Source organism: Amphiura filiformis, chromosome 7 (genome assembly GCF_039555335.1).
Source record: "Amphiura filiformis chromosome 7, Afil_fr2py, whole genome shotgun sequence".
Lineage (NCBI taxonomy): Eukaryota > Metazoa > Echinodermata > Ophiuroidea > Amphilepidida > Amphiuridae > Amphiura > Amphiura filiformis.
This window is the reverse complement of record NC_092634.1, coordinates 43,330,950-43,354,115: the sequence shown is the minus strand read 5'-3', so window position 1 is coordinate 43,354,115 and position 23,166 is coordinate 43,330,950. Positions and strand designations below refer to the sequence as shown.

Genomic DNA, 23,166 nt, shown 5'->3' with positions numbered 1-23,166 from the left:
CTTGAAAATATCCTCCTTAACATAAATATTAATCATAATAAGTTCATTATTCCATTCTACTTGACAATTTACGTTTATAAACAAATCAATTATCACAATTACTAAAATATTCTCTTATTAAACATGTTAAATGAACTAGACCGTTCCTCAAATAAATTTTGTTAAGAATGAATTTAGATACTAAGAAAGTAGGAAAATCGTTACATAAGAATCTTGGTTAAAGGTCCATTCAGTGATTTGCTCATCCAGAGGATTGTAAAAATGATCAAAATTCAGATTTTGGCACCTTTGTTAGTTTCATACATGTGCTAATATAGCCTGCTAGTGGTTCAGCCGAAAGCAGTGTATTTAAGACAAATAAGGCATTTCCATGAATCTGTAATTTATATACTAACAGTATATAAAGTAGCTACATGTATTCCAATGGGGCTTCATCTTCGTCAATACTGCTGTTTTCTTCATTGTTTGCCGAATTTTTCATTTTAAAAATACCAAATGAACAATTTGAATGACTTATCCTTCACCTTTAAGCAATTATAAACATTTATAAACTGCAAATCTTTTGAATGGGATTTCAATATTTAAAACATCAGCAATTATTGATTAAGACGCGGCCACAGAATCACTGGCAAAAACAGATTTCACATTGCAGCTGCTACGGCATGGAATTCACTACCTGTGGACATAAAATCTGCTGCGACCACATCTGTGTTCAAAGTCTATGCTCAAGACTCAATTGTTTTCTTGAACTGTTCTCTCGAAATATGTTGTTTGACTTTTTGTGCATATTTTTGTAAGCGCCATGGTATCTTGGTAAATGGTGCCATAAATGCCTGTAAATGTAAATGTAACGGTACAGCAGTTCTAAATGGATTAATGTGCGTCTTGCTCCAATGTGCTCAGCGGTTTTCTGCAAATCACAACTAGTTATTATTAACCGTATTATTAGTGATTTTCTGAACCAAAACATCCTAAGATTCATCCATATACAAATGTTGGCATTTTTGGAACAAACATAGACGTGCAATAAAGTGAACCAATTGCAAACGTTTACAGAATCTGACAAATGAAGCGAACAAATTGCAGACATGGAAGCAACATGATAAAGACAACATCTGACATAAACAAGTTTAAGAAAAATAGTAAGGAATCAATTCCATACCTCGAAAAAGGTAGTTGGCAAGATTCAATGTCATATCTAAAACAATCTTAATTTGTCAGGAAAATGGTAATTCATTGGCTTGATGCAAACTTAGGTAAAACGAAAATGTTAAGGTTTCTATTTATACCTAGGGAAAGGAAAATTACACAAACACTGTTAAAAATGTTCATTTCTTACTTCGAATAAATGTACCTGCTAAGGAGACTGGTACGGATTCAATTCCTTACGTAGAAGTAAGATAATAACAAACATAAATGTATTTAAATGAAATATTTACCTAAATATTTAGCGAAAGCTAAATTCTTGAGTACCATATTTGGGATTTGTCAAGCACAACATCATATGTTTCAACTATTTTATCTACAATCCTACCAATGCATATTTATTTACAGCAAATATTTTCCTGTAACAAAAATGGTAAAGTTATTTCATATCGTTAGAAAATATATACTTTTATATATATTGTAATTACCAAAAAGACACAGAAAATGGTAAGGATAAATAAAATAAAAACAACCGTTTTCGTAAATCACGTTAAGGAACGACATCAACATTATGAATGAATTCCAGTATTAAATTTTGTTTAAAAATAATTTCTGACCAAAACCATTTGAATAAATAGTAGTTATGGAAGTGATGATTTTTCTTTGAAAAAGTCTGGATTTTTCTTGATACTTAATGATGGTGCCCTATGTAAGCATATTTTGTCTCCGACTGACAGATGAACCATCGGTCACTAATCTCGCCATTGAAGTCCAGCAACAGAGACATAGGTCTGTGCAGTTATCATTACAACGCTGTCTTCTCACAGTTTTCCATGTAATAATGAGAACGTTTCCTGTAAAATAGGAAGCAATGTATAATTACATTCATTGGCATCAAAAACGAGATTTTTAAAGCTAAAATTCTAATAAATTCATTGATTATCTATTACGAGTAGTTGGACATCAAATTTTATTCTTGTTGGGTGAAGGGGTATGCTGTCATGCACAAAGCAATTACACTAGTAAAGGTAGAGCAAGTATCTGCTCGTGAAATAAACTCAACCCAGAAAGTATCGAAACGATTATAGATGGTCAGATATATCGGGAACTGAAATATATAGCAAAAACTTATTTAATGTATACAGGGTGTCCCAGAAAAATTACCGGGCGAATGAATTTAAACGTAAGTCGAGAAATAGACAACAAAATCCAAATATCTAAACATCAGCGTATAGCCCATTTTATTTTGCATCATATACGCCAAATTTACTGGAATCGGTTGACTGATTGCGAAGAAATGAGCGATTACATAACGCAATTCACTTCATTCCAAGTTTGAAAGAAAGATCGTTCAACATAATGCGCACTAGTTGTTAACTGTTAATGATATGAGCTTCATATTTTGTTCTGTTAAATCCTTTCGTTCTTTTTAAACAATCTGTTTCTTGCAAGACATTTTTAATGCTCTGTACTTGTAAATATCTTTTTTTCATTAATATTGATATAAACGTTGCATAAAGAATTATTCTGGCTTAAAAGATCTCTAACACACATTAATGTTTTTGGAATATTTCAAGAAATTATAATGCAAAGTTTGAATCTTTTAGAACTTAATGTTGCATGGTATCAAAAATCACACGTAAAGCTGTAAGCACTTGATCATTGTCATTCTTGAATCAAATGTTCTCTGGAAAGTTAAAATATTGTGTAACTTAACGAATTAAAGTTTCCAATTTCAGAAATCAAAATTTTCAAAATCATCTTCAGTGAAAGCATGAATAACATAACACCGTCGGATTATAAAATAGATAATGTGGACTAAATTTAATGAGATACTCGAACTTTAGGAAGCGGTGAGCGAGTATGAAAAAAAAACGCCTGTTGATCAAACTTGGAATGAACTGCATTGATGTGCTTATTGTGTAATCGTTAATTTCTTCGTAACCAGTCAACTGAATCAAATAAAATGTTTGTATGTGATGCACAATAAAATAGGTTATGCACTAATTTTTAATTTTTGGATTCCGATGTCTATTTCTCGACTTACGTTCAATTTTATTCACTCGGTAATTTTTCTGGGACACCCTGTATAAGGCGCAGCTTTCTCCTGCGCATTTTGAAACCTCTTTTGTTGCTCTACGATATCATTTGGTCGAGTTACGGGCGCCTAAGTGGCTTAAAGTCGGATATTGAAAGTTGCACTTTTAACACCTATTCAAGCCACACACACAAAATCAAGACAAAGGACACCGATGTGCTCTGTTTACTTAACCATGAACTTAACTTTATTTTACTCGACTTCCAGCTTCAATACTTGCTACCCTTTACTTATCTCTGACTTATCTCATGAACTCATTCTGCTGACATCTCAATACTTACATTGAGTACAATTGATGGTCATCGCAACCAATTTATCCAACACGCGACACCCATTCTCATTTGAATTTTTAATTTGAAGCCATTCAAGCGCCCATAACTCGGCAAATGATATCGTAGAGCAACAAAAGAGGTATCAAAATGCGCAGGAGAGAGCTGCGCTTTATATACATTAAATAAGTTTTTGCTATATATTTCAGTTCCCGATATATCTGACCATCTATAATCGTTTCGATACTTTCTGGGTTGAGTTTAGACCACACATTAAAATACTTAAAACAAGCAAGGATAGAAATTAATGAAAATGTTTAACAATGCTTGTCGCGCAAATGTTTTTGATTCGTTGCTATCATACCAGGGACTAGTATCTACAATTGACTGTAGAGAAGAGCGCCGCTTGTCTAACTTTGAGCGCAAGCACACAGACGTAGGGCTCTGATTGGCTGATTAAATCACGTCTCCACGAAAGGCTTTGAATCATCGACATCTCATTCGCCAAGTACGCCGCGTAGTACTACGCAATCATGGTGTGACCCCGTTCTTTTTACAAGATAAAAGGGCGCACACTTCGGCCACTGCCGTTCTGCCTTGCTAGCAACTGTAATTTCAATAATTTTATTTTAAAACTCGCTGACATCTAGGCAGGGAACTATACCTTTGCACCTGGAATGTGTGAAATTCAGATCATTCAGCAAACTTACCTACAGCTAGCAGCACAACTGACAAGTTGACTATAAGGATGAACACGGTCATGAGCGTCTGTCTGTGGTTGCTGTATGGAACCTTAAAATATATAGCTGCTAACAAGTTGAAGAAAATTGCCATGAGTGACAGCATCTGGAGCCAGTGTTCAAAGTTATCTTTCATGGGCTTTACATATGCGTGAATTACAGTGTAAACAACCGAGATTGCAATTGATAAACCGAGGGTAAAAGGATCTTCCGAGCCCCACAAAACTACAAGTGATGTTTGAACCAATTTACGTGACAATTCAACGATTTCCCAATACCAATATTCGGGTTTATAGTTCTCGCAAAGAAATCGAATGTGCAGTGGGTCACTGTTAGGAGAAGGAATGACTCTATTAAGTAATGATGCATTCGATCTATCACTCTCTGACAATGTTTCCTCGTCAATGTTATTGTTTTCATCTTCTTCATCTTCGTCATTTGGTGGTTGTCCGTTGATTGATAAGAGCTCTCTTTGCGCATTTGCTTCCGAGTTGAGGCTTCTTTCGTCTTCCATAATTGTTGAAGTATTGCTGCTTTCACCGCATTCATCCGTTCTTTGTGTACTTCTATCTTGGACGTTGCTCTTTTCAGTCGTAGAAAAATGTATCTTTATCAGGAAAAATGTGGTAATAGGAAATCCAACGACGTATATTAGACCGATGTAGGCCGCCATTTGGAAGTGCACATGTTTCGGACTGTTGCAGTTTATTGTGTAATCTGATCGTAGCTTGGTAACGCTATACGTGCAGTCGGTACCGTTGGCAACAAGACAGAAATTGTCGCAAGCAGGTGGCATGAGCTCAAAGATAACCTGGCAAACACTTGGGAAGGTTATAAACAGCAAGACGACTACAGCGAAGTAGCATTTTGCCCTTTGCTTTTTCATCCACTCGTGGACATCATTCGGAATGGCGGCATGACGAAAACGGCATAGGTTGTACAATTTCAGGCATACATATATCGTGTATGGTAATAGGATAACCACAGCACAGAATGTCATGCCAATCACAAATTTCCCGTAAATGTCGAATTGCAAAACATCTACGAAGCAGCGTGGCTTAGCTAAGAGTTTAAAGATGTTCAGTTCTAAGTATCTGAAGATGTCTGCCAGTTGTGAAACCTTCTTTGGCCACTGAATGTTGTGAACTGATGTTAAAATTGTCCCAGCTATTTGGTAGTAAGCCAGGACAATTTTAAACCTACCAACTAAAGTATCTATAGGAGATCGCGTTGATCTGTCTTCTTTTTTGTAATCCCATATTGCAACCACAATAATTACAACAGCAACAGCAACGACGATAACTACTTCTAAAGCTAAATGCCACCATGGTGGACATACAAAGCAGTATTCAAACCATGGGTAGTATCCCCTGCTACATTCAGAACACAGCCATCCTTTATAACCCGTTCCGCAAGATGGATTTATCTTGTACTCATCTTTTGTGCTATTCTTTGCAGGACATGAGTCATTTCCTTTAGGGCACTTGAATGGCTTAGGTATTTGCCCAATATAACTGACAGTATTTTTGTCATAGCTATCGTTTTTTGTAAGAATGTTCTTCACAAATTCATTGTACTTCGACATTTCTATATAACCCGCTGTTTCATTCCCGTCAAAGTTCCATGTCCACCAGTACCCTTGTTTCAATTTCTGGTATTCAAAAGAACAATCAATGCCTTCTTCGGGACATTGTTTGCAATTTTCAAACCTATTTATTCGGAAATATTCATCTAAACAAGGGCATGCGCGAAAACCAGCAAATTTTGCTTTATCAGTTCCTGTAGGACACACTTGGCAATCGTCAGCTTTGGTCCCCGGCGATTGTTTTAACGGCACAAAAGTTCCATTATTACACGTTTTACAGCCAATGGACTCGTCCATTTCAGTGCATTGGCCAATTTTATCCTGGTAGAATCCACCTGAAAATAATATTCCAGATTATCGTATTATTTATCGCATACTGCCGAATATCAGATAACTAAGACTGACCCGATATGACCCATGAGGTACTACTACTAGTGCCTTGCGCGATTCCATAACATACCATAACATATGTATTCCATGTCCACGTGTGTGTTTATGGAGCAAAATACTATTGCTCCACGCTCGGGATATGGAAGTTAAACGCCTATTTGAAAACTAAATGCCACCATGGTGGACATACAAAGCAGTATTCAAACCAAGATATAAAACTTATTATAATTGGATAAGAGAAAAGACTCGCGTTTTTTATTTACAATTTGAGCTTTATTTTAAAAAATGAGCTAAAGGCTACGAGGGTTAAGAGCCATAAAGCCGCATCTCACAATCACCTGCTGCCACAAAATGAGCATTAAGGTTGGTCTGAACCCTGGAATTATGGAAACTTTCGGGCATCATAACTGCTAAATTGTTGGTCTAAAGTATATAAAAGTATAGATATTTAGAATGGCAATGACTTGATAAGTACATCTGTGCGGTCAAATTTGGGCCAAAATGCTCATTTTTGGCCCCAAATCCCAAAATACTGGGTTTTTTTTATTAATTTTTAAAAACTAGATAAAAATATCTAGGACATTGTGTAGGAAATATTGAATTTTGAAGACCAAAGCAAGGAGCTAACTTTATACTCATTTTGTGAGAGCTGATCATAATGATTTACAGCTCGGCAACCTTAAGTCAATGTGGCATCATGGGTACTTTGTATTTTAACCCTTTACTTATATGAGACAATATCGTACAAACTATCTGTGTATTGAAAGGCGCGGTTGCTCGTATCGTTTGCGTTGCACGTAACATAGTAACATGCACGCAGGAATCTCGCTGATTCCTTTGATGCCAAATTGATTTGCTGACAAACTATTCATGAACTGGTACCTTTTGTTTCGGACAAAACGGATTCCGCCCCAGAAAATGTTCTAGCGAGGGCCCTGACAAGAGCTATTCACGCCTTTTAAAACCATCAAATCTGAATAATATAAAGCATAGGGAAGAACAATTATTTTCAGCTATTCCTACCAACCTGCAGGACATGTTACGCACGACATCTCCGATATGCCTGTACCATATTCGTTATAGTTGCTATAGTATCCAACTCTGCATGGTACACAATTCCACTCATATCCTGCTTTGTGGCATTCAAATCCCGATTGAGTCAAGGTTTTCGCAACTGCCTTACCAACTATCCATTTGACTTCCCCTACGTCAGTTCCAATAGAAAAACTAATGACAATTAGAGACAGAATAGAAATGTTTAATCTACTGTATGGAATCACCGATGACTTTTTGAAGTCTTGGTAGACGTCTAGAGTTTCGCATTAATTTATGTAAATAAGTTGAAATTGATATAGATGTATTAAAATATAAATCACCTGACTACAATAAAATTGTAGAAAACGGAATTTTCTTGTAATCATTACGTCGGCGAATTTTGAAGTATGCAGGGTGGTCCAAAAGATATTTACCCAATTACAACGATTAATTTCTCGTCGATTAGGACAGGTATTCACAATATTGTTATATATTCTTACAATAAACCTTGATAAGAATTTCACATAGTGACGGGTTTGCAAACTATGCATATCGAGAAAATCGAATTTGAAAATTTAGCGATTTTCATTTGCTGCATACTCTTTATTAAAACATTGTCGATTAAAACCTGGTTAAAAGCAATGCAAATATACCACATTTTCAATGAAATTCACTTATCATTATCAGACCATAACTTATTCTGCAAAATAAAAGCAATATTAAATGAAATATGTCACTATGTGAAATGGAACGCAAATAAGTCGCGCAATTTCGTCAGCAACTGGTATGATGCCCTTAATCGATGAAGCTAATCAAAAGAAACATATGCCATACTATCGGATTCCGCACTACAGATGGTATAGAAAAATGAAAAAGAAGAAAAGAAACACAGTTCAAGGAACTATTCCCAAGCCACCGTCACAGTTGGAAATTACAAAGGAGTTCTCGTCATAAAAAAAAGGGAAATACGGCCCTGAGGGTGACAGCTCTGGTGATCTACAAATGAATATCTTATCCTTTAATGGCCCATAGAACAGCGCAGTACGAGTTGACATATGTACACTGAATTTGCATTATTAAGAGAAACTTACAGGGTAATGTGTGACGAATATTTCGGCCACTGGTATAGATGTTCAGTTGATGTGAATCTAATTGTAAGTGAAGAAGCGACATTTGAACGTCAATTAGAAACCACATTGTCAAAATCAATAAGCGAAGTAAGATTTTACAAGATGCCAATAAAAGTACAGATATAATACCAGTAATTAATGTTTAAATAAGCTACTCATTTTACGGTCAAATACTTCCAACCACATTTCCCTACAAAGTCAGATGTAACAGAGGGTCTGATATCCGATATTCTTAACATAAAAGGCCTAGGAATAATTCCTCTTACTTGATATTTTGTGGGATCGTAATAGTTCAAGAGATTTCAGTTCCTATGCACGAAAATCGTGCAAATCTTGTTGCAAAAGTTGCTGTATTTGGCAGAGTAATGATGCTTATAGAGGTGATTAATCTAGACTATAGAACCATTTCAACCACACCTCTCATTTAGTAGAAAAGGGGGGCGAAAATGGAAATTTGTCTGATTTTGTTGAAAATGGAAAAATGAATCCTACACAGGGAAAACGATTCTGTTTCTGATTTCTCATGGCAAAACAAATAGTTTGAGCTCATTGTCAACAAAATTGGAGCAATTTTCATTTTCGCTCACCGTGGAGCCAATTTTCTACGTCACAGTGTTACCTATTTACTCCATAATCGGACGTCATAAATAGGTCAAACAAAACTTTTTTTTAAAATTATTATGACGAGATGAACACATTATTCTTGTTTTTAACCAAGTCCGAGCAGTTTTGAACTTGACCACCGTGTAAAAGTTCAATGACCATTTCCCATAAAATGTTTTGCACGATGGTTACGACAATCTATTGTACTATAATATATAAGGGAATATAATATATAAATTTGTCAAATTGTGTTCAACGGATTCGCAGCAGACAACGGATAAAGTTGAGGTATATAGTACCCATTAAACTTTGAAATGAGCCACGAGGTAAGAAATAAACGTAAAACATGTTTTACAATTGAATATATGAATACAAAAGCCACCTAAGTCCATACTTTGGCCAAATTGAGTTAAGCATGGGAAATTGTTGCTATACATAGGCCTGTCATATGCATGAAAGAACAACTCAAATTCACTCTATGTGTCTATTGGGCATGTGAAAAATAGCATGTATGCGGGCATGTATGAAAGAATCACCCAATTCCATGATTTGAGTCTTGTAACACATTGATTGAAATCCAGTATGTATAAAAGTCCACTTGTAACACATTCATTGCTAGAGAATGACTTTTGAACAAAAATGGGTTTAATAAAGGAAAGTGTGTTTTATATTACATGGCAGAATGCTTATCAACATTATACATACCTGTGTGCTTTATTTTGTATTATCTTACTATGGTAATCTCATTCTAACATTGTTGTCTTTGTATATGATTCAAAAAACCACCTAAGTCAAAATTTCAGGGAACCCATGAAGTTCCTCAAAAAATGCTGGAATCGTCATTTTTAATACAGGTATACAAAACAACTCATGTTGAAATGTATCAAACTTACCACTAGTAAGATAAATACAAAATGAAGCACACATTATGTATAATGTTGATAAGGTTTTACTACTCATGTAATATAAACCAAACACTTTCCTTAGATTAAACCCACAGTTTTTTTTGTTGAAAGTCACTAATATCCAGCAATGAATGTGTTACAAGTGAAATTTTTATACATACTGGATGTGTTACAAGACTCAAATCCTGGACTTGAGTGGTTCTTTCATACATGCTATTTTTCACATGCTCAATAGACACAGAAGATGACTTTGAGTTGTCCTTTCATACATATGACAGGCCTATGTATAGCAACAAACAATTTCCTTGCTTAACTCAATTTGGCCAAAGTATGGACTTGGGTGGGTTTTGTATTCATATATTCGATTACTTACACCTTTCCTCCATATGCTAGCCAGTCAAATGAATAATCGTCAATCGTTGTTATTGGGTTATAGTACATGTGCCTGCAATGATATGCTTTGGTTAATATGTTATAGCAAGATATAGCAGGAAGTAAAAAAAATCCCTAATTTAAAAATATGACCTCGGCCAGCCCTGAGTCTATGGCGAGAAGAAAATAAATTATGTAATTTGCATGCTAAAATGGGCTAAAATGCTTTAGGATTTTGTATGTTTACCCTTTTGGGGGTAAGCTATAACCCATCAACTGACATAATACCCTTGTCTCTTGCCTTTGTAAATGATATCGATCGATACGCAATCATCTGGCTCAACTCCACGGTTGGAACTGAAAACCCTGCTGAAGTATCCTTGCGGTCACTTTCAATTCGGACAAATTCAGACATCTCACCCTTCCCTATCCTTTCATCGCATTCCTTCCATTCCCTTCCCTCCTTCCCTTCCCTGTCATTTCCTTCCCTTTTTCTGTTCATTTGCCTTGTTTTTCCTTTCCGTATTCTTAAAATGTTTACTTACAGTGTCGAAATTGACTTCATTTGTGTCTTCAGTGACGTATTGCCAACGTGTGAAATGTAGTTATCAAACAAATACCTTTATGGAATGGAAAAGGACTTATAAATAAACTGACCTCCTGTTAGTATGGGATAGGCAACAGGACTTAACCCCTCATAGACAACGAACGAACGTTAACTGATCTGCAATAATTATATTATATCTCTATTCTACATCCACCCCCACACAACATCCACCACCCCATCCGGCACCCGCAATAGCCCCCCCCCCACACACACACACACACACACACCACCACCACCACCACTCCCACACGCACCCCCACACAACAAACACAATCACAAAAAACCTACTTACAAGTTTTCCAACTTTGGGAGGTGTGTTAGTGTCGGTATTTCTGTGAGTTTATTTTGAAACAACAGTCTGTCATAAAAGAGAATAAATCAATAAAAATACTTTCGATTGAATTAAAGCTAATTTGTAAAGCAAATCGAGGGTTGAGAACCAGAAAGCAATACGGTAACTCACTATGATTTTCATTGTGAGCTTAGGCTTTCTGGTTCTCAACCCTCGAAATGTATCCATAGTTATTATAGATAATAAGATGCTTTCCTCTGTGTTTGTAAATGAGGTTACAAATTTGGTTGGAACAGGTCAGTAAAGCTAGTGCTCCATGCCATTATGCCTCCAATTTTCAGACAGTGTTGTTATGCAGAACCATCGATCAGGCAAAAATGGGTAAATAAAAAAGCATTATAGTGCATTGGTGACAAGAAAGATATGCATATTATAGGGGCAAGGACTACAACTACTGTCCTGAAACTTCAGCAACTCAAAGCAAGTAGTTATTGATTTATTGATCAAATATTGGTTTCCCTCATTTTTGACTGTAACTCCACAACTGTTGCCTGTGCTGAAATAAAATTTCCAGTGCAGTAGCTAGTTGTAGTCCTTGCCCCTATAATATACATATCTTACTTGTCACCAATGCACTATAATTTTTGAGAAAAATGCAAAAATAGGCACAAAATTGGCCAGGGGTGTAGTACCCCCTTAACATGTTTTGGTTTTGGTCAAAACCTTTTAAGGTAGGGTGAATATTCCACTCAACTTTTCTTTTTGTTTTTTACTTTTAATTTATGAACTACATACGACGTATATATAATTATATTAAATATCTCAGAGATGTAGATTGAAAAAATTGTATCAAGTAAGTGTTTTTTGAATTATGTTTTATATCATTTTGCTCTAGATATACCACAGCACTAATTATTCCATAAAGACAGTTCTTGTTTTAACGGGGCTCAACGCTAAATCCTTCCGCATTTGGTGTAACTATGGGAGAAAGAGATGGTGTAACCCTGTATAGTCTGATAAGCGCCTGAGCGAAATACATCAGTTGATACTTCCCATGTAATAAGGATTATCAGTAGTAATAAGTACTGCGTCTTGAATATTATGGGATTGTAAAGCAATACTGTGAAATAGCCTTTTGGAACATATTGGTTGAGTTAAAATAAATATTCCCCTTCGCTGATTCATAAAATTTTGATAGGCATATGTTAGCTGGTGCTTAAAAGATAATAATGTAGGGAATAATTGTGTCGATATTATAGTGGCACACTAAAATAAAATAAAACCCTACTAGAAATGACAACTGTGCTATTGTTTGGGGGACGGTACGTTATACTTTATTTTATATATATACAAAGTTAACTTACAACGACCTAAGGGATTTTAACCCTGCGAAGACATCGACTGGTAAATGTTTAAGGTTGTTTCTGAACAGGTTAAGATCAGTGATCGTTGGTGAAGATCGCAAGAAGTTATTTGCCAAATCTTCTAGACGGTTTCTAGATAGGTCGCTTGATTAGAATAAGAAAACATTAACGTTAATAAACCAATCAAATATCCATATTCCTCAAGATAACTTATTTGTCGGAAAGTATGTATGACACTTTTGAGAAAAGCAGAAACGCATAATATTTCTTACCATATTTGATTTAAAAATACATAACAAATTCCTGAAAATTACAATTATGTACTTAAACGATTGCTTTATGTTTCAAGACCTAAGTACTTGAGAGAGATAATTAATATTTACAGGAGACGCAGGATCGTTGTATTGTCAAATAATCCTTCAGGTAAATGAGTCAAATCGGTGCCGCGTAGTCGTCTGCGGATGTAAGTTAAAACATTTAAAACGCGGTATCAGTAAACTTTTTATTGAGTACACCGTTGTTGTTTTGCACCCAGTAGCCGTTGATTTGCAAGACTATCGTAAGCACTGCACTTACGATGAAGAGCTGCACTTACGATAGTCGTGTGCTCAACACTCATTTTTGTTGTGTAAGACCATCGCAAGTAAGTACCGCTTACTGTGATTCACATTTGATATCTTGTGTTATTTTTCAAAATTAATATAATTATCTTACTATAATTAAGGAAATGTTGTGTGTGTAGGGTGTGTTTGTTTAATCACCAAAAGGCTTTTTCTACATGTTCTTGGTCTTAAATCACTTTTATCTATATGTGTGTGCGTGTGGGGATTGATACATTCGCAATGATTCGTCATACTATACACATGTCACATGTTCATCCCCCTAGTATTCTAAATTGACAAACCTCCAAATTTTTGCTGAAAATATCACTTACCGTATCACTTTTACTCTGCCCATGATACGTATAAATGACGAGTGCGATAAGTGCTAGAGTGTAACATAATGTGTTAAATAGAAAGGAATGAGAGAAATGACAAAGTTACATATTTTTGTAAATCATATCTTACAGATCAAGTACGTGCGAGATTCCATTGAATGTCTTATTGGATATTTCCTGTAAAGGCGTAAAGTCTATGTGGCTAGAAAAAATAAAAACAACACCGAGTAAGTATTATTGTCACATAACTAATTAGTTTATAGCAATGATGCTTTCTCTTTTATTCATCTTCCATTAAAAAGTCCAATTATTTAATATCCACTTTATCGTTTCTTCTCTTTCATCACTGATGTCAAGAGACCACAATTTACTAAAGGTAATACGATCGATTTTTGATCAGATCGCTTGCTGGATCCTTTCAGCTGCTGGTCAGTAGCTTTTTCCTACTATTCGTTACTTGCACGGTTCCGCCATTATGCACTATGCGGGAGAGCCTCGAACTGGCAGCATACATGAAAGGAAGAATTATGTAACCTACACAGAACGTTATGACTAGTTCAATTCCCATTCATGTATGCTGCCAGTTCGAGGCTCTCTCCGCACATAGTGCATAATGGCGGAACCGTGCAAGTAGCGAATACATAGTCTCTCATTTCAAATCCCTTCATGAATCAGCTGTCAAGGTTAGCCCTACTATAGGGCCTTTTAAACACACTATATCCGAGAACCGCTAAAACCCACTAACCGCTCCACCCGAAAATTTCTGGGGAATAGCAGTCACAGATTTAGCAGTTCTCTGAATATGACCAGCTTTTATGATAAAGCATGGTTTTGGATCACCACAGTCAAAAGGCCCTATACTAGTATTTCCGTCTTGTATCCTGGTTTATTATTGCCAGTAGTATATTTTGATACATGTAATATGCCTCCCTGATGTTAACAAATTAGTATCATTTTATTTTGACATCATTGTGGAGGGATAACCAGCAGGTGTATACCCAACCGTTTCGAGACCATAAGCTTCACTAATGTGCTTTCTAAATGTGCTACGATGGAATAAGCTTCATGAATAAAGAGATTGCGATTCCCATATGCCGTCGTCTGTCCGTCTAATTATTTCAACCCCCTCTCCTAACGGAGCAAGGTCGCTTATTTAGCCAGTATTGAGAATTTAGCAGGTTCAAAATTAACGCGATACGAACTACAAAGTGCGCAAAATGTGTCCGTTTTACGATATATTGTGTAGAATCAAGAATGTCGAGCATAAGTCTAGTCTAATGGCCCATATTGTTCATTTTGCCCATTTTGTTCATTTCATAAGAAATCATCATGGTAAAGCTACAAGTAAGGTGTGAACATTTGGCTTCAGTCATACGTCATGATGCAGTCATGTCTACAGTAGAATTCACCTCGACCTTTGCAGGACTTAAACCCCATTAAAAGCTATTAAACCAAGATAACACTCATTGAACAGCTCAACTGATTAAATCGGATCTTCTCTGGTTGTGCACATGTATCTGTTTTATATGTGCGGTATCGCAATGAGCCGGTATAATACAGCTTCAGTTGGGTAACCGATTATAAAAGAAACGCAAGGAAACAATGGTATGTGGACCTTTGTTCACGAAATGAGACAATGGTCTGCTTTTTGTTAACCAGAATTCTTGAAAATGAGCAACATAATGATTGTTGACTTAACACGGTTTGGAAATAATTTCTTCATATCCTTCCTAAAACACAAAAGTGCGACTATTTCCAAACATCTAAATTAGCTAAAAATTTAGGACATGTTACAAAACTATATTTTCTAGAATTTCATAGAATACTTTAAATGTAGCTTGTACCGGTTTTTTGGTGGCATCCTTCAGAACTGAGCGGTCCGTTACCAATATAGCTCAATATTTTCGGTCAAATCTCCATTCAATTAACACGGGGAGTTGGCTAGCTATGAGCTAGCTATGCCTTGCCCTCGCTCATATTTTACGAAAGTGTGACTATTTCTGAACATCTAACCTAGCTGTAATTTTAGGTCATGTTAGAGAAATATATTTGCTAGAAGTTTGGAGAATACTTTAAATATTGGCCGGTTATTTTTCTCACAGTGATGTTAACTAGGCAAATGCAATATACTTCTAACATACACTATTTGTAGAGGTCACGCGTCAATGGTGAGAGCACTATGTATTGTGTATAGGAAAACGGACAGTAACTGCAGTATGTGCGGTACATAACGCACAATTGGTCTATTGTATATATGTATATCCGTATAATAAATGAGGTTTGCGATTCGCATCTTTGACACATACTTCCACGTCATGCACGCACGCATGCACGCACGAAGTTGGAATGATCATTTTGCGGTTTATGGAACGTGATTATTTTTCCTACGAAATGCATACTTTTGATATTAACGTGATTATATAGGCGTGTAGTGGTCCTTAATATATCGAAATATTTGTTGTTTTGGAACCATGATATTCGGCATGCACGGAAATACAATTATTTAAATAAGGCAGCATGTTAGCCCTGGTTTATCGTCAACATAAAGCCCGGACAAAGGTATGCTTATTAGTGGGCATGTACCCTAGACAGTTAAATATTTGCTACACGCCCTCATGTGACCATATTCTGTACAGTGTTCTGAACTGGGATGTACAGCATCACCATGCGGTATGAACGGGCGGATGGAACATCGCAGCCAACCTCTCTAATATGCCCCTCTATATATGAACCAGCGGGTCGTGACTGCGCGCTAGACCTAGCTCGAGATACTCTAGCTAAAATACAGGTTTACATTTACTATCTTACATTATCTTGCTGTATTTCAGCTAGAGCTCCAAACGACAAGCTTCCGGGTTTTTTGGAGAACAATACTGTTACGTAAGATGAAGAAGAAACCCGCCTCGGAGCCCGCCCTACTCATTATTTCATTGTACTTATTGCAATTTGCCTCCACACATTACGTAATCAACACAAAGCTTTTGTGAGGATTAGTGAGTGGATAAGAAATTGACAGTGGAGGACACGAAGGACACGCCGATTGTTAGTTGTCAATCATGAATTGCCGCAACGTATTCATATTTTACTGCATGGCATTCCGCAAACACCAATACAAATTATGCCGTATATTTCCAAAGATCATCTCATATGAAGTAAGCTGACTGCGATCTGTACTTTTGTATAAACATTCCGATCGCTTTTGATCACCTATTATCGGCGAATTTGCTTGAAAACACGTGAGTTCATGTTGTGTAAACATAATTAGCATAGACACAAATGAAATTACGATGCAATACAATGCAATTTGAATGCGCAGCAGATCTATAGAAATAACGTTGCCCGGTTTTATGCAGAATTAGACCCTGTCTGGCTAGACCTAATCCTTCCAACAGGTAGAATGTTAACATAATCAGTACTGCGACGAAATGTTAATTCATCACAAGTTGTGAAAATCACCTTCCAACATGTCCAAGAAAAACGTGTGACAACTTACATGGTACCAAAAAATTTAGTTTTAGTCGGACCAAAGATTTCTTCTGGCAATTTGTGCAGACAGTAGGACGTAAATGTGCTACAAAAAAACAAAAACAAAAACAAAACGTAAAATTTATTGGAAAAGATGGTTTTTGCGAGAGGTAACTGCCATCTATATAGGTTACATACCACTAATAGGCCTGGGCGATACATGGAAATACGACGAGTAACTATTTGTTTGCATGGTATCTGAAAAGACTGCATTAAAATCGCTGAAATTGATCAAGTTATATAGCCAAAAAAGTACTTTTTAGGGTTTGATGCTTCAAAATGGTATATTTTCTCTCATTGTGTGACATTTCTGTTGTAACAGTACCAAGATTCATACGCATGGCTTCGGTTTTTAGTAAATAATCGCTCTACCATATTGTAACTTTCAGCTTCGAGGGCGCACTGTCATTTTAAGGTGTTTACGGTTCAGTGCGTTAAAACAAGAAAAGTCTCAGGTCAACTTATATTGAGGTTTTGATCATTTGGCATCTAAATCATATAATTTCACCTGATATTAGTGGCATTTAACTGTGAGAGTTCTGAATATGAGAAAATTCCACCCGAAATTAGCCATTTTCTCATTGAAACGCGTGTAATACATAATTAGTGGTATTTAACCTATATATGGCGGGCATAAAGGGGATATGATCAAAGGATATGATCAAAGTTCTTTAATTCTGGTCTAAGTAACATGTGTCCCATCCAGATATGATAGAAATTGATTTATTCAAAAATGACTTAATGTACTCATATCAAAATAAAACTAAATACGCAAGATCTCAACTGCAATGCGTCCCACCAATATTCTGAAAAGCATTCTGTTTGCCTGAAGGACAAGATGGCCAACAGAAAGCTTTCACCATCAGAACAACGTAAGCCTACAATCACCGATCATCATATCATGATATTGCACAAGATAATCAAGTCATCAACTGTGTGGGAGGCAAGCATTCTGGACAAAGACTCTTAACGCCTCATTACAAGAATAAGAGAGGCAATACAAATGCGCAGAAAGGGGGCCAACATTATCAATCGCGACTATTTTTTTTAATTTGTATAATATGTTCACATGGTGATGTAGTCCTTGAAGTTACTTTGACCAAGACAATAGCTGCAACAAATAATAACGTACGGAAATTATTGCCACTAATTTTACTTGGACTAGCGCATAGTGTCGACACCCTGCATTCTAAATATTTTTACCTGCAACTTAATACTCCGTTGGTGAGCGACGGGCGATTGGTATTTCACCGAACGCAAGAAAAGGAGTCCTATCTGATTGGCTAGAAATCGATCGCTAGATCGCTCAGTGGTAAAGTACAAACTCAAAATGTAGCGATGTATTCAATTCTATTCTGCATAGTGTCTCGATATGTGCATTGTATTATAGACTTGTGATTTAATATTCTATACAGCACCTGGATCTGAGCTGAATGGGCTACACGTGTTCATGATTGTAACTCTCAAACAGTTGAATATATCACATTTTTAAGGAACGATTTAAAGATCGTTACACTAAAAATGCAGTAAAATATATCCACAGTAAACAGCAATCGCCTCTGATTAGTGTATTGAATTTCCAGTTAGTTTATTGAAAACAAAACCTGGGTTTTACCTGACAACAAATCAAATTTTCTTGTAATGGCAACATCATATGGGGCAAATCGCAAAAACGTGTAGAATAGAAACTCTGTGGTATCTCATATCGTGTAAATGGTATGCTTAGCCTGCGTCGCTCGGCCTATCTCGAACAAAATCGCCATGCGTAGCTGTTGAAAAACTAGAGGATTCGACGTACTATCACGGCAATTTTTGACACGAAGATATAGGGATGATGACGCTGTGTAGCGTTATACAGCATTATTTTACCATATTTCTACTTACAACATCTCGAAAACAGCAAAATCAAATATTCCAGGTTCAACATATGAAAGATTGCTTGATAATATATTTCTGAAACGAAAATAATAACAATTATTTAAAAATTGATCGATTAGTATTTCGTATCGTTCTATCCGCCTCTCCTTTTTATGATTGACGTTATATCACATGGTAGTAATGATCATGGAATGCGGATAATCTGTCATCTGGAGTACGTATCTCTTGTTAAAATGTCATTTGCTCTGGTCACATCACACAGCCAAACATGTATTAACAGCACAAGGTGAATAGCATAATGGCAGATACTGTAAAGATAGTTCTATGCAATGCATTTCAGAATGTCTTAGCACAAAATTGTGTTTAATTTTTTTCAAACTGGTACATTGTGAATTATGTATCATTCCGCAACGTTGCGGAATGATGCAACTTTAATTGGTCGTTACCACCGCTAGACTTTTTGAAAATTATATTTGTTTCATTGCATAGGGATGAATCAATTTGCTTTGCATTTTTATTTTAATGAAAATCAACCTTATTTTAAAATTGCAGTGCTAATAAATGATACTTTTGTGTTGCGGAATGATGCTTTCAATCGTAAAATTAGTACTCAAACAATGCTGACGAAGATGCACGTTATAAAATATGAACATTTCTGGTGTTTATATTTTGAGTTACTAATATACGTACTTTATATTCACATGCATAATTTGTTTCCAACATTTTACAGTACTACAGAGCAGCTGCTATGTTTTGTGTTTTGCTGCTTTTACCAGTCAAGAATATGCAAATTTATGCAAATTAGTATGTTTTTCCAACAATGAACACCATTTCCTCATAAAAAAGTATGTTTTCAGAAAAAATAGCTTTTTAGCTACAATATTAGACCAAAATCACATACTTGACATGATATTTAAATTTTGACAATTTGGGCGAGCTTGCTTGGAATTGACTATATGGCAGCACACCACTAAATTTTTCCGCATTTGGTGTAGTTCCGGTAAACATAGGTCGGTAGTGCGACAAGTAGGTGTCCCTTAGGAACAAGATGATTATCCATCCTTGTTTATTATAATTAAATTATAAGATATACGATTGATGTTCAGAATATCACAACATGGTGTATCTCGATCTGGTCACAAAGTTCGGTTCGCGAAACTAATCCGCGTGAGGACATGGTAAGGAAGCGTTCGTACACTAGTCTCAACTTGTTTTAAAAAAACATTTAATTTTAAATTAAATTTTAATCTTTGTCTGAAGACATTGGTGCCACCAAAATGTGAAAAATGGTGTTACATGGGGTAGAAAAACAAATTGTTGAAAGTATGAAATGGGTGACGTACTGTCTCTTTGTATGAAATTGGTGACGGCGCGGTGTGTCCTGCAAATAAAATCCTTTTCATACTTGGAAACTAATAAGTTTGCGTTCTTTTTGAAATCTTTTGCTGTACTCGTGTGAAGATTCAATGATTTAACGATCGAGGTATACATGGTATATGCTGAACATTAACAATGATGTTTGGTATTTAAACACAAAATTTCATCAGAGTTTTTAAACATAATTAAATCCTAAGCACTTTTAAGGTATCTTACTCGGACACTACACCCTTGCAGGAAAATAGCTCCTATGTCAAATTAATCTAGTATATTCATTTGAATCTTTAATCATAGGCTTTGATGTGAACAGCTTCGAACTCCAACTCCAACCAACCATCTCTCAACAAAGATGGGTCAATTCAAACTTCCAGAAGTCTACGAGTCTGTTATCAGGTCAAAGGTCAAAAAGATCACGATCTAATACAGTAATTCACTCGCTGATGAAAGATGAAGTACAATCTGAAAATTCCGAAGTAGGAATTACTTCCTTGTGTTTGGATCAAAAAGTTAGAAACTCTGAACAAGTTTGGTGTTTTACACCTAAACAAGTTTTGTGCAATGTGTCTTTAATTTTCAGTATTTTCGTTTAGTTTTTAATTGATCCATAAACAGAATGATCCTCTTACACATGCGTTAAAGTTGTTGGCAGGCCCTTCAGAGACCCCGTATGAAGAGACTCCAGCTGAACACGATGTAGATACCTGCAAAAAAAGCACAAAGAGGCCACAAAAAATATCAACAATGTAAACACGGATGTGTGTTTTTTTCGAAGAATATACTTCTCTTGATAAGTACTTTTAACCATTACCCTTTCAGTATATTTCACGAACTATCCTTCAGCGATGTGATCTGACTATAAAAACTTCTAGAGCCCATTCTATTCACCGTTCTGTATTCTTCTCCCGTGCATTATATTTTACGAACTATACCCTTCATAGCCACATTATCTGAAATCTGCACGCTAAACAACAGATATCTCAAATATATAGAGAATAATCGCGCTTCTGTTCATTAAAAAGTTCAACATATTGCTTTTATATGTATACGGTGCACAACAACATCGCTTGGTAAATAATTACATTGTACAGCAGAGACATTAAAATCAATACCCGGGATCGATATACATGTATGTTCTATGCACGATTTGATATTGAGACGATAAATCTTTGGATACCGGGGTAGAAAATGATGAATATCTCCCGTGATTTTAAGGCTTACACTATCGGAGTGATGACACTTTGCGGTTTGGCCATATATGACAAGACATCATTACACATATTCATCCTTTTACAAATATTATAATAATAGTAACTAGAGCTACTGTGGCTCAAGAGCCACGAATATCAGGTGGCGACATCTGACCTCATTTGACCTTTAGTATCATCTTGACATTTTCATGTTTCTCTCACATCAAGGATGATTTTTACCAAGTTTAAGCACAATCAGGCCCATTTCAACATTTGACCTCGTTTGACCTTTGACCTTGGGTGACTTCAGGTTGATGTTTTACGGTTTCATACTCCCCCAAGTGTCAGGGATCACTTTCTGCAAGTTACAGCCCGATTGGAGCAAATTCAAATTTGACCTGACCTTTGACCACAGATGACCTTTGCAGTTTCATACTCCCCAGGTGGATTGTTTTCCCAAAGTTACAGTCCCATCGATCGGAGCAACTTTAAATTTGACTTGACCTTTGACCTAGGCAAAGTTTAACATTTGAGTGAACACCCCCACCTATGAACAAGAGAAATTGCACTCCTAACAGTTCTCAACGCCTCTTACCTGGTCCACTTATACAGTTGATAGCCCCCCCAAAAAAGTGAGATCCACTGTTAGCTATCTTCTGTGGTTACAATTCTGCTTTAATAATACTTGGGTATTTCACCAACTTTTCACCTTCTTCAATTGAAGCAATTCAAGTTGTGACTTGTCTACTATAAATATAGGTCACCATGCCTAATGATAGCTGTTCTATCAATTTTTTACACAAAGATGTTCAAAAGCCAAATCAGGCTAAATTTAACACGTGACCTCATTTGAACTTTGACCTTGGGTTGACCATTAAGCTTTGGTACAATATATGTAAGGCTCTGGCCAGTGGTTCTTCTGACTAAGTTAAGTTTAGTGGTCATAGCATGCAATTCAAAGGAGTAGCAGCATTTTTAAGATTTTCACTAAATTACCCCTAATATCCACTATATGACCTTTGAGCCCTATCTGTGTACAACTTATATCAAGCTTGGGTCAGCGATTCTTATGGCCACGTATGGTCAAAATTGTGTCAAGCGCCTTGCACTAGTAGGATTTTAAAGTTTTTCACAGAATGACCTCTAAAAAGCCAAAGCCCTACATGACTTTTCACCCCTAACTGTGTACAACTTAGAAGGAGCTTGGGTCAGTGCTTCTTGTGGCCATGTTTGGTCGAGATTGATGCAAGCGTCTGGCACAAGTTTTGACGAAAGAATCGGAAGAACAATCAGATTCGCCTGCACAACTATATCACCTGATATAATAATAATACTTTTTACATATTCCATTACGCTACCTTCTTGTTTATTTAAAGGGAGCATGCGACATTTGGCTGAATCGGGATTCGAACCGGCGACCTCTGGATTACGAGTCAAGTACGTTACCATCTGAGCCATGTAACCCTGGACGATCCCATTTTCAAATGAAAAAGGTCAAAGACCGTTTCGACGGCACCGCAATATATAGATGCATTTCCATACGCTGTCGAAATTATGTAATAATCGGATTAACTACCATAGCAATAGAGGAATACAATTTTTGAATAGATCGCACTGCACTACAAGCAGATTGCACTAATCACGTGTGTATGTCTGCAAACATAGATTGAATACAATACCGCTCTTTTCAAAAATACTGATCTTACAAGTGCGAGTGATCAACCTT

General features: G+C 36.2%; 2 protein-coding genes across 2 annotated transcripts in view; both read right to left on the bottom strand.

Annotated features, from left to right (window-relative positions):
- Positions 1–1,851: 1,851 nt before the first annotated feature.
- The window catches only part of LOC140157192 (uncharacterized), a 22,053-nt gene continuing 738 nt past the window's right edge, over positions 1,852–23,166 (bottom strand). Inside the window, exons 2-14 of the mRNA XM_072180309.1 lie at positions 20,880–20,954; positions 18,883–18,951; positions 16,967–17,044; positions 13,604–13,675; positions 12,920–12,991; positions 12,537–12,680; positions 11,173–11,238; positions 10,819–10,893; positions 10,275–10,346; positions 8,355–8,411; positions 7,256–7,455; positions 4,224–6,173; positions 1,852–2,000 (exon numbers count right to left, since the gene is read on the bottom strand). Coding sequence (XP_072036410.1) covers positions 1,852–2,000; positions 4,224–6,173; positions 7,256–7,455; positions 8,355–8,411; positions 10,275–10,346; positions 10,819–10,893; positions 11,173–11,238; positions 12,537–12,680; positions 12,920–12,991; positions 13,604–13,675; positions 16,967–17,044; positions 18,883–18,887 — 2,940 coding nt within the window. The 5' untranslated portion in view covers positions 18,888–18,951; positions 20,880–20,954. The remainder of the gene's footprint in view (positions 2,001–4,223; positions 6,174–7,255; positions 7,456–8,354; positions 8,412–10,274; positions 10,347–10,818; positions 10,894–11,172; positions 11,239–12,536; positions 12,681–12,919; positions 12,992–13,603; positions 13,676–16,966; positions 17,045–18,882; positions 18,952–20,879; positions 20,955–23,166) is intronic.
- Positions 20,876–23,166, bottom strand: part of LOC140157871 (leucine-rich repeats and immunoglobulin-like domains protein sma-10) — a 10,891-nt gene continuing 8,600 nt past the window's right edge. Inside the window, exon 6 of the mRNA XM_072181119.1 lies at positions 20,876–20,954. Within this exon, the coding sequence (XP_072037220.1) occupies positions 20,876–20,954 (79 nt within the window). The remainder of the gene's footprint in view (positions 20,955–23,166) is intronic.